At 43.5% G+C, this 16,702-nt stretch overlaps 1 protein-coding gene and 1 long non-coding RNA gene across 2 annotated transcripts in view; one reads left to right on the top strand and one right to left on the bottom strand.

Moving 5' to 3' along the window:
* LOC103357634 (C-C motif chemokine 4 homolog) overlaps positions 1–530 on the top strand; it is a 9,187-nt gene extending 8,657 nt beyond the window's left edge. Inside the window, exons 3-4 of the mRNA XM_008282262.1 lie at positions 69–143; positions 239–530. Of these exons, the coding sequence (XP_008280484.1) occupies positions 69–143; positions 239–302 (139 nt within the window). The 3' untranslated portion in view covers positions 303–530. The remainder of the gene's footprint in view (positions 1–68; positions 144–238) is intronic.
* A 3,468-nt stretch (positions 531–3,998) lies between these two features.
* On the bottom strand, positions 3,999–13,758 carry LOC103357631 (uncharacterized). Its single transcript, XR_520214.1, has 3 exons — positions 13,561–13,758; positions 6,415–6,460; positions 3,999–4,108 (listed from the first exon to the last, which is right to left on the bottom strand). It is a non-coding gene; the product is annotated as an uncharacterized LOC103357631 (long non-coding RNA).
* Positions 13,759–16,702: the final 2,944 nt, after the last annotated feature.

Here is a 16,702-nt window from a genome sequence, read left to right as displayed (position 1 = left end):
CGACCCTAGTGAGGATTAAGTGGTGTATAGATAATGGATGTGATTTGCTTCTTTTTTTAAATTTATAGTCTCCACACAAAGAAGGGTAAAGCGTGCGTCAAACCTGGTTGGGACTGGCCTGTCCAATACGTGGCGCATATCAGGTGAGATCTTTACCAAACATAATAACCAAAAAATACTTTGATTCCTGCACAAAACAGCAAATGAAGTAACTCAACTTGATCGACTGTCATTGCAGGACAAGGGCACAAAAAGTGCACGAGACCTCACAACACCTCACAAGACCTCACAAGGGCAGATGAAGAAGTGACTCCAGCTACCAAAGAAAAAACTGTATCTATTTGAGCTTTGCCTGTGAACAAAGATTCTTCACTGTTCTACAATTTAACTGCTGTCAGTAAAAGCTGTGTTGTTAAGCTGTGCATATGAGCTCAACTGTAAGAGCGCTGGATAGTATTATTTTCTTATTTTTATATTGCATGTGTTTGTCTTTTTTACATAAAAGTATTAAAGTTTTGTTAAAAAAAGAATCACTGGCTTCATTAATGGTCTTTGTGGTGTCATATTAAATCATAGATAGACTTGTTTGGTGCGTGGCTCTTGTAAAAACACTCTTCTTCCTAACACGTGTAGTAAAGTTTACTTTCTTTATAAGCTTGCAGCATGCTGAGACTATTATTCTGAAACATTCAAGCTTTGTGATAATGATGAAATAGAGAAAGATGAACCATTAGAAGAATGGAAAAAGTCACTCTAATGTCACTTACAGATGTAATACACATTAATTTGTCCTACTGATAAGAATACATGTTTGTAAATAGGATTTATAGTTTCAACACATTTTCAACTGTATCATCTCTCGTTTAGCTCAGGAAAGGAGTTTATTACAGATCAGGAGTTTAACTTTCCGTCTGTAAATGAAACGTTCACTCCGTTTAAATCCTGTTAACAGGGGACAGGATTTGTAGATGATTCACTTCACGTGGGAAAAGAGCTGTTTGTCAGTGATAAATTTGAAATATATACACTTTGAAGTTCTCTCTACTCTCTGAGAACGTAGCAGAGAGCAGTGCAGCTTGAGGTTGTATGAAAAGGAAGTTTATTTCCTGCCTGATGCGGCAGGAAACAGCCTCGGTAAACTCCTCGCAGAAATAATCAATTGTTCTCCTATTAGCTGTCTTCAGACAACTGTTTGGAGTGCTGCTTATTAACGGCGAGCGAAAGCATTGCTAGAAAATAATATGAATAATAATAATAATAATGATAAGTAGAAGAAGAATTTACAGGCCAGATGTAACAATCATTTCTCAGCATGTGGAGGGTGTTTGGTCCATTAATGCTTAAACACAGCTGTCCACCTTTGAGTGCATGAATATTTCTGATTAATCATAATGTGATGAATGAATTCTGTTCTACAATCTCACCAAATTGGCAGATCCTGTGCAAGCAAGTGGGTCAAACTTAATCTATATAGCACTTGAAACATACCAAACCAAAGCCGTGGTTACATAAGTGTGAGCAAAGAGATGATTCACAGCATTTTTAAAGTAAAGACAAAAAAAAAGCATAATCTAATTATGTAAAACCAAGATAAGCTAAAATCTTAAAATAATATCGTTTATAGTGTGAAATTGGAAGACTTGACTACTGTGGTTTGCTTTCCGTAAACTGTTCAATTATGTGATTTTGACACCAATTACGCAATGAAGTTGTGTTAAAAAAAAAAAAAAAAAAAAAAAAGCAACAACAACTCAACACTAGATGGAGGTAGTGTCACTTCAAAGCGCTGTGAAATTACATTTCAGCAAACCTGGCACTAGTTTTTGCTGTTGCAGTGGGATTTCTAAGTGAAAATGTTTTGTCACACAGCACGCTAATCTCCAGGTGCCGGTTCACGCCACGATGTGGGACCTTCAGCTGCATTTCCACACTATTCCTTCACTTCTTTCATCACTTTAGCATTTACACAGCGGGGCTCGTGAGCGCATGTCAGGTCTTTGAGATGTAACTTTCTCAATTTAATTTCAGTGAAAGTGTCAAATAACTTTAAAAAAAAAAAAAGAGAGAGAGAGACTTTTATCAGGGATGTGCGTCGTGTCTAATCCCCAGTCATCAGCTGTAGCTGTTGGCGACACCAACAAAGCCGAACAAACTGAGCTTTTTCTCCTGTCGCATGAGTCCATCCCAAATGACAGTCTGAAGCCACGCTCACAGCCACTATTACATCACCTCCACTCTTCTGCACCACTGCACAGAGTGCTTTTCTATGAATAATACAGAGAGACTTGGGAGAGGGGGACATGGACATGGGGCTTGGTTGCTAAATGACAGGGGCCAGTGCATTCTGTTAGAAATACGGGGATGAAGACAACTGAGAGAAGCAAATAAGCGAATCACCCGTAAATATGAGTCAATCTGCGCGGCAAATAATCACATCAGACGCTAATGAATGGCTTCTGATTCAGCTTTATTGAGTTCATTAATGAATCAGCGATAAAAAACTCGCAGCATTGTTTCACTAAAACACATTATACATCAACCGCATGAGGCTGTGTGTGTGTTTACCACGCCATGAATTAGGAAGACAGGAGCGAGAGAGAGAGAGAGAGAGTTGTTAGAGGAAGGGGACGATGAGAAATGGCAACGGTGTGGTCGGTCAGACTGTGAAGGAAGACAAGGTTATAGACTGCCTCTTCTCCCATGAGAGAGCGCAGGCTTTAGTATAGAAGGAAAATAACATATTACACTGCGAGATCAGCAGACAGGTCCTCTATCACAGACACACACACACACACACACACACACACACGGAGGTAGACAGGAAACCAGACAGTCTCTCATGAAACTCAAACACAGATAATGAGACATCCTCAGAAAGGTGAAAACAATCTCCTTCATCCATTTGAAAATTGCTCGCACATTTGCAGCAGCCAGCAGGAAGAACATTATATAAAATATACCAAAAAATTAGATAAGAATTTTGTGATAATTCAACCTTCTTTACCCCCCTTCCCCACCACCACCACCTCCCTTTCTGTCAATCCTCCAGCACAGACGCTCAGTTAGCACAGAGTTAACCGAGCTCAGTGTATAATTAGACAAACAAAAAAGAGAGGGATGAAACATCTAAAGGAGAAGAGACTCCAAATGATTACACATTCACTCCGCTTCCTTCCCCCTTGCTGCACACATAACCATCAATTAGAGGAGAGGAGAGGAGGATGAGGACAAGCAAGCAGCCAGAAGTCTATTTGTGTCTCTATCTCTCTCTCTCTCTCTCTCTTCCCCTTAAGACTCCCAGCACCGGGGAGGGAGGAAGAGAGGAGAAAATAGAAGTGAAAAACAAGAAGTATATAAATAAAGAAATCAGAGTGCTTCACATCCGGTCGGCTGATTGGCTGAGACGCGAGTCAGGCAGATCTGGGCCACAGTTGCACTCATTGTTCAGTGAGCTTTTCTACACAGTCCAACCCAGCGACAGCAATGAATGTTGATTGTGACCTTTGGTCTTTGGGTACAGTGGAAACAGAGTGTCACTTTTGTGCATGTATGCATGTATTCTCGTCTCTGGATTTGCATGCACCCACTTGCCCTTTTGTGTTTTTTTTTTTTTTTTTTTTCTTTGTTGTTTCCCTGACGTCGCCAGAGCGAGCCACGGGGCACAGTCAACGGTCGATGGTTTTTATGTGATCCATACCAAACTCACCGACAGCGTTGAATGTTCACCGAGGCAGGCAGGACGGCAGCTGTGACCGTGAGCCGAGCTGACAGAGGGGCGGAGGGGAGGCAGAGGAGGGGAGAGGACAGGCGGTGAGACAAGCTAAGGGACGGCGAGGAAGAGGGGGGGGTTGGACCGAGTCGAGGACGTCGCTCAAACCAGGTCAGGTTGCGCAACAAAAGGGGGACGTGATGACACAAGACAGTGGCAGAATGAGTCCGCTGTCCGCAGGGCAGTGACAGCTCCGGTTATGTTATACACAAAAAAAAACCCATCAGAGTGTGTTTAGGCTTTAACATAAGCTGAGCGGATCTGCTTTATTGCATTACTGCCACCTCATTAATCAGACCAACTGGAAGTCTTGCATCTTCAGATGGTCCGGAACAGCATCTGAAACACAGATAAAGAGGAAGTTATTAGCACTTATACTCCACAGTATTTTTGTCTTTAATTGGCTATTTCACCCCCGGTTATAAAAATTAAAAAAAAACAAACACATTTCCTCCTGTGGTGTGTAGCCACAAGCAAAAAAAAAAAAAACTGGGCTTCCCTTGTGCAGATTTTAAGAGATCTGCGTCTGGGATTTCTGCGGTACCGAATGAAATTTGTTGTGGCCACGGCACTGAAAAATAACATTTCAAATATTCAATAACAACGCAGCTTTCCAGAAACAACTTAGCCACTTTGAATAATCCACAAAACATTCTGTCGGCAGCGTTCATTAGGATGATTTCTTCAGTAGAAAGTAGTTCCAGGGAAAACTGAGGATTATCCAGCTTAAGTGTGACAGTGCGTCTGAGATGCAATTGCATTCATCTCCATTGTTTTGGGGTAGAAACGAAGACAAATACCTTAAAATCTGGGCAAAATAAACAAAACTGTTAGAACTAATGGTCACATGTGGTAAGTGAGAACTCAGCCGTTAATCACATAAATACGCTATAGTCCTGAAAACCTCGTCTGGTTTGACACCTTCTCAGAACAATATGACCGAGCCACCTTCAAGTCTGCCACGGTTCTTATGGACATCTAGTCCAGAGAACAATGCCGGCATCCTACTGTGCAGTCATGCTTTTTATGCCCCGTTCATCGCCCGGCCACAGACTGTGAGCTCCCATTGTCAAGAGCAGGCCAAAGCTGGGGAACAACCACCGACAGTGTCACCGCGCCGCTGCGCAGGCCAGGGGCTGACGTCAGGATGGTAAACGCTGATCTATGGTCATTCATCGCCCCATTTCATCGGCTTAGGGTGCTGATGTCATTGAGCAAGCGAGACCTGCATCCATTACTCTGCCGGGGCTGGGAGGCCAACATCAGGCTAGCATGATAACACGCCGGCTACAATGGATGACTAATGCATCACATTATTGCAGCTATAATTCAGAAAGTCATAAAATAGACAATTTGGTTTTTGTCTCGTGCGTACGCTGGACGTTTGAATTATCGACTCTGCCGTCTCTCGTGACGCACGTTCCTCAATTAATATTCAAAAACGTACAAATATTTTTCCTCGGTGAAAGGAATACATCGGCCAGTAAATAACGTTATGTTTACAGTCAACTGCCTGCGTGATGCAAAAATAAGAAACACGTGTGACTGAGCAGCGCGTGAAGTCTCTTTTCTCTCAGGGCGAAGCCGAGCAGCTTCGGATAAGAGACTAAATTCATATGCCATATTACATCGTCCCTACTCCATCACAGTCACAAACACACACACTTACACCTCGCCCCACAATGAGACTTAAAATGAAAAATAGGCGGAGGGTCGAGGGAGAGGAGAAAAGGGGGCTTTGCCATGGCAACCCCAGTGTCAGCCAGCCATTTCTTCTTAATCCCCCCCAGTTCAATGTCGCGCCCTCTGAGGGACCCCCTCTCTACAGCTGAATATTTCTTTTGTGTGGAGAGACTCTGCGTGTATATGCGTGTGTGTGTGTGTGTGTGTGTGTGTGTGTGTGAGGGAGGGAGTGATCACAGAGGGTGGGGGGGAGGGATTGGGGTTAAAGGGGGAGAGATCATAGCTAACCCAGCTTAAATGGGGGGCCAAGCTGCAGGCCACAGAATCTCAACATTACACCGGGGTTACAAACCAGAGATCAAAATCACTCACACACACATATATATATGTCTCTATACATATATATTTAAACACACTGTTGATGGAGGTAGATAATCTTTTGAAATAGCAGATAATTACACCATATGGCAAACAGCCGGGCCTTTTCCTCCCCGAGCCTATCACCGTCAAACCCTGCACTTCATTTTTTTTTTTTTCCTTTTTTTTTTTTCTCCCTTTCTGCTTTGAAACTCTCGTGGTCTCTCGCTCTTGCCTGAGCAGGCCACTCTACATTACTGACAAAAGCGGTTTTGGAGGAGTGGGTGGGTAGAGGCGTCAGCTGCTAGACAAAATAAAAAGGCCTCTATTTGTTCCTGACAATAAACGTCCCCATCTTTGGAGCTCCTCCACAGCTGCAGCCAGATAGGCTTTCATTTCTAACTGCAGACTAATAGAGAGCAATGTCTCCTTCCTCTACTGTAAGCGGATTTAGTCGGAAGGATAAAATTCAGGGGGTTTATAGTCATCTCCCTGCGATGCTATTCCACCAAGAAGGAGGACAAAAAAGAAAGCGGCTCATGGTAAACATTCAGTAACGAAATGAGCATTTTATGGGAATGTTTTAATGATGTTGTGAAGTATACCTGGCTGAAACGATGAGTCACAAAAGTCAGCGGGAGGGCAGAAAACCTGGAAGAAAACACAACACAGTTAGAGGCAAAATACAAACTGGATATCGATTTTTTTATTTTTTAACAGCTAACAACAGAAAACTTCTTCGAGGAATCAGACCAGCGATTTTTCCCTAGAAAGGTTCCTAATCAGCAGACGATTAATGTTCAGTGCATCCTCCGGAAATCCCAAAACACGCTTTCCTGGAGGCTGAGCTTGGACGGAGGCGGGTGGAGGAAGTGCCAGCGGTGTGTCTCTGGGGTGGTCTGATGTGGCCGTGGGTGAGGCTTTAATGTAGCTGCGTGTCCACTCCAGTGTATACTGTACATTCACTGGTAATGACTAACAGACCTGCAGTGTGCCTGTAGGGGCCTCACATGCCGCTCCATGCCTACACATGCATATGCTCCACTTTAATGGCGGCCCTCAGCCTGTATTTGAAGTGTGCTGTGGTGTTCACTAAAAAACTTGAACTCGCATTTTTTCATAAGGGAGGAAAAATACGACTTTGAGGACCTCCGGTGCCCTTGTCGGACTAATAATTGACCCTTGTGGGCTGATTATATAAAACGGGTATAAATCAAATCAAAACATGGACAGTAATTACAGTTTGCCTGCTTTGTGGTGGCTCTTTTTTCTACCATATATAGATGTGAGCTTGCCAAACATCTGGTTGGGTTATTGTATGTGCCATAGGCTACAGACATAACTCTAAAAAGTATATTGCCAAGAAAACCTGGCCCAAGCATTCTAATTCAATTTGCACTTTTTGAAGCTTCTAGCTAATTTATTTCCTGCCTCCTTTTTTCTTTTTGTGTCGTATTTCTGTCTCTGGACCCCAAAGCTTTAACAATTAAATGAAAATGTATTCTCCAGCCTCACAATAAATGCCCCATTGTATATTAAAACTATCAGTACCAGAGCCAACACCGCCTAAACCAACATTAGAAAAGCGTAAAAGTGTTCCATGCCAATCTAGTCTATTAGAGAGCAAAGGGCACATCGTAACACAAGGTGCAGAGTCTGTTCAACAAGTGCAAAGACACAGGGCAAAAACAAAGGCACTGAGTTAGTGCCCTGGGACTGATTGGCAGGTTGGGGTCACTGGGTGACCCCTGACCTTTTTAACCTCGAGGAATGTTGTCATGCTGGTGCGTGTATTGTTCCAGCCTCCCTGAGGCCAGCCGGACTGAGCATCAAATGAATGTGAACGCTGAATGTTCTTGAGGGCTCCTCTCCCCCTCCAAAAAAACCTCCTCTTTCTTCCCCTAATCCTTTCTTTTTCTGCTCTTCATCCTCAGACTTCAACAAACAAAAGGTATCAACAGGTTTGAGAGTGGCCTGTTGTTGTTGGTCTGAAGTGCACATGCACGCAGAAAAGCCTCCAGTGTGGGTGCCAGGCCGACTCCCCTCGCTGACCTGCATGACCGAGAAAGATGCAGTAAAAGACGTCTGAGCAGAACTGCACTGCGCCCGATCAGTCATCAAATAAAGCTGCTGTTTGTGTTGAGCTACCGTCCAGATCTAAGAGATCTGTGTATCTCCAGGCAGTCTGAGAGTCTGGCTCAGGAGGAAGTCACCGGCAGTATAAGGAATCTGACAGATGAGAGGGCCAGACAGACAATTACTGGCCAGGTATGTCCTTTATACCCACCTAGGGCTGGTCAGAGGAAATGGAGGAATTTATGATGTCATAAAAAAGTGCCAGAAGAGAAGTGCCTGAGAACAGGTTGTCTCTGGAGCTGGAGCCATAAAAGACTCCTGCGGCTTCCGCTCCCTCCCCCTGACTACCACCCGAGATGATAACACTAGACGGAGCACCGGTGGGTTCGAGCCGACACGGATACGCAGCAGAGACGCAGGAAACGCAAGTGTATGTGCATAATTAAACTCATTTGTAAGCATGCAGTAATGTGGTGTAATATTGGTAATGAGTGGCGCACAAATCAATCATCACTGTGCAACTGAAAATGAGTTGGAAAGAAGCAAAACACTTTGACTCACGTAGTGTGCACTGATGTGTTTTTAAAGACTTTTGTGGTGATTTATAATTATCATCAGTTACATTAAAAGAGAAAAAAAAAGTGCACTTTTTTTCAAGATTTGTAAACTATTACCATGATCTGATCATAAAACAAAAGGCACTTCTTACATTATGCAACTGTATATGCACTAAAGAGTCAGGCTCAGTGCCACTTCAATCCCATACAGGATTTATAATATATGTGCATCAAGCATATTGATGAAGAATAAATGTGTTTACCTACGACTAAAGTACACTTTGCAGCTACGATTAAGTTGCTTCGGGTTACTTTTTTAATACTGAATTATCTTAAATTGTGCTGATTTTACTAACATATTTAAATATTATATCAATTAGTAATTTTAGTACTCATCCTGAAAAAAGCGGACCGCTCCGCTAACATTTGCCTCAACAAAAGATTTTGGTTTTTTTTTGCTTTGTCTCCTGAAATTTCGGTCCCTCTGTAAAACCACAACAACCTCAACATAGGAAACATCTTTAACAAGAGGAGCGCCATCTGTCAGCTCAGACTAAACAGGTGTAAGGAAGAGAACGCTCAAAAAAACGTTCTATGTAGACATAAAGGATACCCCTTCCTCTCCGCACGCACACACACACCAACTCACATCTATGTACACAACGCCGCTCTTCCTACTACAAAAAGAATCGAGACACACTCTCACAGAGTCGGTGCTTGTTAAAAAAAGGAAGAGAGAAGGTGGTTATTTGCTCTACAGCCTCACTAAGGAGGTTTCCCATTGTAAAAAGGAGTGGCTGCACAGCCCCGTTTCCTTTCATCCGTCTCCTTGAGGCACGCTGCCTTTGTCTCACAGAGGACAGAACAACCAGCCTCCCGGCTACGCTACACTGGTCAAATACCTGGGAACTACCACTGGCCTGGTGGGAAAAACAACAAGAGGAGGAGGAGGAGGAGGAGGAAGAGAGACAGAAAGAGACGAGTTGGGGGGGATAAGGTGTGAGTGTTAATCTGAAGTATTGACCAGTGTAGAAAGCACATCCTGGTGAATAAAACCTGTTATTAAATGTCAAAAGGACGACAAAGTTGTACAACTACGAACACCTGGTGCAGCAGAACCACACGTGAAGAACTTGTTGACATAAAAAAAACAACTTCTGTGATTTCAAACTTAACGAATCAGCACCTGTTTTTCATTTTCTCACAGTTTTCATTCACGGCTCCTTCCTCCTTATTAAGAGTAGCAACTGTATGTGTTGAGCTAAGACCTCTGAGGTTAAAGACAGCAGGTCTTTTTTTTTTTTTTTTTCTTTTTCTTTTTTCTTCCCTCCTTCCAATTCTGCACTTTCATGCCAGCTCAGCAGAATGAAGCCAGTTCCTGTATACGAGGTACTGTATAGGGGTGAAGTGAGTTTAAGTCCTCCCCGAACCCGACTGCAGCCAGCTGAATGTAAAGCTTTACGTTCCAGTCCACACGGCCTGCCTCAGCAACCAGACCTCACTGTCACACCTCATAAAGCAGAGCCGGAGCAGCGGGGTTGTGTTTAAAGCCAGGGGAGGGAAGATAAGGCAAAATAAGGACAAATAAGGAGCAAAATAAGAATGCAGCCATTCAAGAAACTGTAGAGAAAAGAGTGAAAAGCTCCCGACAAAAGCTCTTTAGCCGAAACTCTGATGGCGTGCCTCCAGTACGCTGAATAAGAAAATATACTTTGGGGACAAATTGCAGCAGGAAACATAAGAAAGTGAAAAAATGCCACTGAGGAATTGTTAAGACCATAATCCTCTCTTCTAATTTCTAGTTTTTTTGCTTAACTGTCGAGAGGAAAAAGCGAGGACCCACAAGTTTATTTTCAAATAGTCCACAAAGAATGCCTGTCATTTCCTGGCGTTCCCCACTTCCATATGAAAGCCCCCTTTCCTTTAGGAACAATGGGAAAGATTCCAAAATTTCCATTGGGAGTTTCTTGCACAGTGATACAATAGAGAGCATGTTGTGACAGAATCGAGACGGGCTGTTTTCTCTCAGCTGTAACAAGATCGGGACTAGTTTGTGTCTCGCTGTAACTTTCTGATAAAAGCAGCAACACAACAGCTGTAACGTCTCCAACAGGAGCTGAGCGTGAAGCGTAATGGCAGACCTGTATCTGGTTTTGACAACTCAAGGGAATATCTGTTGTTTTTCATATCTGCATTGCTAAATTTTTACTTTGAACCTCCAGATAAAAGTAGCTGAAGCATCAGACAGTTAGGAAAAAAAAAAAAGATGCCAGACTTTGTTAAGCATAAAGGACGGCCAATATCAGATTATTCCACAGGGAAGGCGTTCAGAGTTTAACAAGTTTTCCAGAGTTTCTAATCAGTGCTTTCTGTTCCGTAACCTTACCTGTAACACACACAGTCTCACATAGGCTGTGAGAGTTTCTTAATTAACTGAAAGGCTGCATTTGTTCCTGAAGTGGAACGAGTTCAAATGTCATGTGCTTCTGATCGAGCCAACAGGCTCTCAAAAGCCACCTGGCTTGACCCGAGCAGACCTGAGCCCTTGGCCAGACAAGAGGTCAGAGGTCATCCACTCATCTAGATAGGCAGTATGTCGCAATGCCTGAGGCAGGGGGCAGGGGTCTCCATTACCTAACCTCTCCATTTACCCATCGCTGCAATCGCACACACAGGGAAGCACAAACACGCACACATGACGAACACACGTTCCTGCTGATGTGAACTCCTTCAGATGCAACATAATGCAAATGTTCCTGCTAAAGAGCTGTGATCAGATTACAACACACCATCAAAGTCTCACTCTGCACAAACAATCCTGTAAAACTCTTCTTCTGCAACAACATGTTACGCGGTTCATAAATTAAAAGTGTCTGAATATTGCATTATAATTGAAAAGCACGATGGCAGCGAGCACAGAGCTGCTGATGGCGCCGAGATGCGAGATGGGACTCCCTGATGCTAACATTACAGCTTCACTGACAAAGACAAACTGTAGCAACATTAGTTTTTAATTTGAATTGTTGTGTGCGTTCTGTTGCGAGGGCGATGCCATGTAATGAAGGAACAACAGCGATCCGCGGCTGAGAGCCTCTCCGCTGTGATAGCAGGTTGCTTCTCGACATAATTGCAGGGTGCAGCTGATGAAACTCATCATATGTGATAATGAGCTACACAGGAATGATGATCATAGTTCCAGCAGGAGATAAGAGAAACCAACATCCAACCACCTCTGTGTCCACATTACAGGAGCAGGGAGACACTGGCTTTGCTCTGTTCACTCATCTCGGCCCCTGATAACTCTCTGAGAGCAACTGGAAACTGAATTAAACAGATATGCGCTCAGATATTCGCTGTTCTTTAATGTGATGGAGCAGGAGTGGTCTGCTGCTGCTTCTTCTTCTTTTTTTTGTGCTTTTTTTCCCCTAATCTTCATGAGGGACAAAGCTAAAGTGAATTATATGAAACTCAGCCCTGTGAGGGACAGAAGTGAGGCCATCAAGGCTGATCACATCAGCATCCATCAGGACTGTTGATTCACCACACAGCTGTATACTGAGGCAGACATGTCCCGTTCTTTTACGCAAAGGAAATGAAAGCAAAAGCAGTTAAATTGCTGCGAGCATTGTGTAAGTTTTGTTTTTCAAAAAGAGAGAAAAAAATCCACGAATTTACTTTTTTCATTAGAGCACGCTGTGTACAATCCATAGCCAGTAAACTGTAGTGCTGCACTAAGCGTCTAGACCTACTACATCCAGATGGCAGAAGAATTTATGGAGACTGCCTCATTAACCTTAAGGCATATTAGTGCTTGGCACTGCACGCCGAGAGACTAAGCAGGGCAGTTTCTGAAAGTCTCCATTTTTCAGAAAGAAAAAAAAAAAAAGAAGAAGAGGAGAAAAAAAGCGTGTCTCAGCTGCATTAAACTACCTGCAGGGTAAAAGCTGAGTGGCACGTTGGGCCACTGTGCGCCAAAACCGAGTGCGCAATGCACACGATGAAGTGCGTTTATTTGGTCAGCGTGCATCCTCCTCTCAGAGTGCCCACCCTGAAAATGGCAGTCTGGCTGTTCTTGCCATGTGCCGAAGGCCCAAATTCCGGTAGGAAGTCAGATGCGCAAAGACTGTTTCCGAGAATTCAGGATGCGCAAAGCCACGCGTCTACGCTCCCTGCCCTATTCCAAATCCCTGAAATACCACAAGCAGACGTGCGCGCATTGTGTGGCATCTCGTTTTTTTGCGAAACATCAAACGTTTTAATTGCATCAGTTTCTTCCTGTGTCTGTTTATTTTCTGGCTACGTTACGCACCCATCCACACAGACGGATCATGAGTCACGGCTTGGCGAGAGACGGGGTGGCGGCTCTGAACGATCGCTGTCTGTTTTCCGCTCTTCAGGTGTCTCACTCGGATTCTTCGCCGGGGCAGGAGGGGTTGCTGTAATGTCGATATAATGACAGATGGTCCACACAAAGCCGGTGCGCATTGTTCAGCTGAAAAATAATAGCCACCATTTATCAGTGTTCGCCGACTTTCAGGGCCCAGCAGGAACAGGAGACTGTCTCGGTGAGTGAAATGAATCAAAGTTACATTGTTTTGGAGCCTCCTAGCAGGATTCCTTTGGGCTCCGCGAGTCGTTCACACGTATCTTTCAAAACTTTCCAAGAAACGAGAAGCAGCAATTTATCTGTACACTGTGTACCATCGATGCGCGTAAAGGCAAAAGCGGTCTTTGAAGAAAAAAAAAAGGAAAAAAAGTTGAAGCGTGCAAAAAAAAAGCGGCTTCAAATTTCGGACAAAACCACAAATCACGTTTTGTCCTCGAGTCGTACGGATGCCCTTAAATAACTGGCATGTAGAGCAAATTCACATGCGCTGATTTTTAGACACGAGAAGCCGCCTGACTAGTGCGGAGCGCCGAGCACATTACAGAGTTTCACGTTGAGTCCATGCGCAAAAGAGAGAAAAAAAACATCACAGCATTCACACTTTCTGCATTTTTCCTTCTCAGTAAAGAATCAAATAAAGAAGCATCACCTTCTAACTACAAAGCATCAGTTCACAACAAATCACTGCCTCCACATTTCAGTTTCTGCATTTGACATGATGACATACTTACACGATTTTTCCTCCACGCCCTGCTTTTGGTTTTTTTTGTGTTTTTTTTTTTCTCTTTTTTTTTTAACAGCAGGATTTCAGTGTCCTGTCGAGGCGGACTGATGCGGTTTTCCTCCTGCTCTTGGCTCTTGGTGAGTATTTTTTTTTTTCACTCGCATCACCTCCATCCGAGTCCAACTCCACACCGACTGAGCGCCTGCCTCTCTGATCCACAGATTACGTCTGTTTGAGGGGCGGCAGGGAGGGGATCCGGTGCACAGGGATCACTGGGAGGACGGGGATTGGCTCGGAGGAGATAGCTTGATAAAAACGCGCGGCTGCCATTGGACGAGGGCGCTTCTGGGAGGAGGAGGAGGAGGAAAAGGAGGAGGTGGAGAGAGGGGTCTGTCGTGTATTATTCAGGAGAAACCGGGTGGGGAGTAGAGGAGGAGGGAGGAGGAGGAGGGAGGAGGATACTCAGGGCAAAGCGGCATATGCAGACAATGCCCTGTGTCTCCAAAAATTCAGATTTCATTGGTGGACTTACCCTCCCTCCAGTTTATATGGCTTCCGATAATCTGCTCATATGGACTCACAGTCAAATTGGAGCACTTAACCAAGTCTGTGGTAGCTATTAGTGTTTCTAATGACCTCACCGCACTTAATGTAGGCTCTGGGATCACTGTAATAACCCCATAAATGTAGTTTCCTATAGGAAAAATGATGTAGCATACAGAAAAGAAAAAAAAAATCCTTAAATTGACACCGTTGCAGCATCTCTTTGTAGTCCTATTTTAAGATTAATTTGATGAAAAAACTACGCTCGGCTATTCAGATGGAAGGGAGTGACTATAAATAAATCAAACAACTGTTATTTTGCAACATCAAACCTCAACACTTGTGTGTGTGTGCATGACTTTCCTTGTGCAAGACTGTGCATAAGGCCCTGAGAGTCTGTGTGTGTTTTCTTCTGTATGTAGGCTACCAGAAAGCTGGAACTGCAGAATTTTCCACACAGGAGTAAGGGAGGAAATGGTGCATGGATAATTCTCTCTTCAGATCCTCTGGTACTCGCTCCGAGAGTACTCGGCTGAATCAATACTGCTCAAAGCTTTTCTCATGTTCCCCCTTCTCACATCGGTGCTACTGTTGGGAGGCGGCGGAGTCCGGCAGTTGAACCATTTTTGGGTGTTTTCTGGAGATGATGCTGAGGGGAAAAGAAAAAAAAAAGTCCAGCTCTCTGTAGGGGCGATTACAATATTAAATCACCCTTGACCCACAGGCCTCCTGAACACACACACACACACACATCCTCGCCCGTAATACAGACAGCGAGTTGTTAACCTGCATACTGAGCCGGTGGGAGCAGACAGAGAAAATCCTAATAACCACAGCGGGGGCTCTTCTCTGACCGGTAGCCATGGTGATTGAACACATTTCTCCACACAGCAGAAAGGCGGTCCGTCTGTGCCGCACCACACAGGCCTTTATTAGGCCCAGACCCTTGGACTGGAAGGAAGGAAGCACCAAGTGGAGGATCACACCCATTTCATTGTGACTCTACAATTTTACGACAGTCAAGAGGCCGTCGACCATAAATCAGCTCTTTTTTTTTTTTTTTCCCTTTTTTTTTGGAAGACACTGTGCTCCTCTCTCCGTTAAACCGATAAAATAAGCACGCTCAAACTCGGCGCATCATCTGATTATTGTGTAAATTTTGAAGGCTCATTTGCATAACTGGTGGGAATGATGCTCTCAGAAGTATGGCACCTTAGATTTATTCAGTATTCAGTCTAATTTCAAACATCCAAATGAGAGCAACAGCCTTGGCTTGATTTCCTTTAAGCTTCTAATCTCTCTTTCCTCTTAATTTAGCCGCAGCTTCAATCACAGCTCTTTCACAAATCTAACCGTGTGGGTGTTTATGTGCGCGACTACTATCATGTGAAAACCTTATAATTCCATATTCGGTGCAATTTTTTATTTTTTTTTCTTTTCGAGCTGAGGGGGGTCATACGGTTCTACGTGGGTTTAAGGGATTTGGATTTTGATAAGGCACCGTTTTCAATGAATAGTCGGTTCATAGTCATCAATGCACAACAACTCTGGGGTTGCCAAGTTAAGAAAAAAGTCTTGTTTTTGTCTTTGAATGGCCACTTAACTTCGGGAACAGAGGATTCAAGCTACTGACTTGACTGGATTATAAGTTTTGATCGAACATTTATAACTTCACACTTAAAGCCCTGCCAGAAAAAAAGGAAAATCACCACCTTGTTTCTTTATAACGCCAAGTTTGCAAGAACAGAGAAAGAGAGGAAACCAGTGAGCACTTCACTGCACCGTCACCACACAGTTACTTTCCAGTGGTGGAATGCAACTGCACATTTACTCGAGTACAATTTTAGAATCATTCTTTGCTTGAGCGTTTCCACTTTATGCTACTGCAGACTTCTGCTTCACTGCATTTCTCATTTTAACCTGCAACTGTTTATTTTGACGATTTAAGCTTTTACATTCTATAAAAAAAACACCAGATATTTATAGTTGTTGCTAATACTTGTGTGGCTTTAATTAGAGCTGGAGTTTTTGAACACTAACTCTATTTTTTCAGTATGCGGGCCTCGGTTTCGTTTGTATATCACACACACATTAGAACAAGTGTATGCAAACAAGAGGAGGAGCGCCGCACATACTGGATACTGGCTGGATTTGACATGATTCCACTGATGTGATTTGCTAAGACACGCTGAAATCTGCAAGGAAGAAAAGGGAGCAAACCGGCATGTAAGTAGCGCACAATTTCAAATATATACAAGAATGAGATTCGCATATGCTTTGCCAGGAAGTGCATTCAGTAAGTTTGTTGGAAAATTACGATTTTATTTACTTATTACCAACCAAACAGCAAGCAAAAAGATTTTTCATGAAGCAAATGTTGTTTCAGTTCGTAGTTTGGTAAATAAGCCATTAATTAAAATATATAAAATCACCACCAACAACTTCTAAATGCTGTTTAGAGATTACAAGAAAGTTGCACAGATAATTATTCCTTCGCTTCGGATGATTTCATCTCCTGCAAATCAATCAGCTGAGCTCCGAAATGTGTTCCTCGTCCGTCTGAAAACACATCTGTCTGCTCGGGGTTTGTGAAAAGTTGGCGTTTT

Source organism: Stegastes partitus, unplaced genomic scaffold (assembly GCF_000690725.1).
Source record: "Stegastes partitus isolate 25-593 unplaced genomic scaffold, Stegastes_partitus-1.0.2 Scaffold264, whole genome shotgun sequence".
Lineage (NCBI taxonomy): Eukaryota > Metazoa > Chordata > Actinopteri > Pomacentridae > Stegastes > Stegastes partitus.
This window is presented reverse-complemented; position numbering and strand designations above follow the sequence as displayed.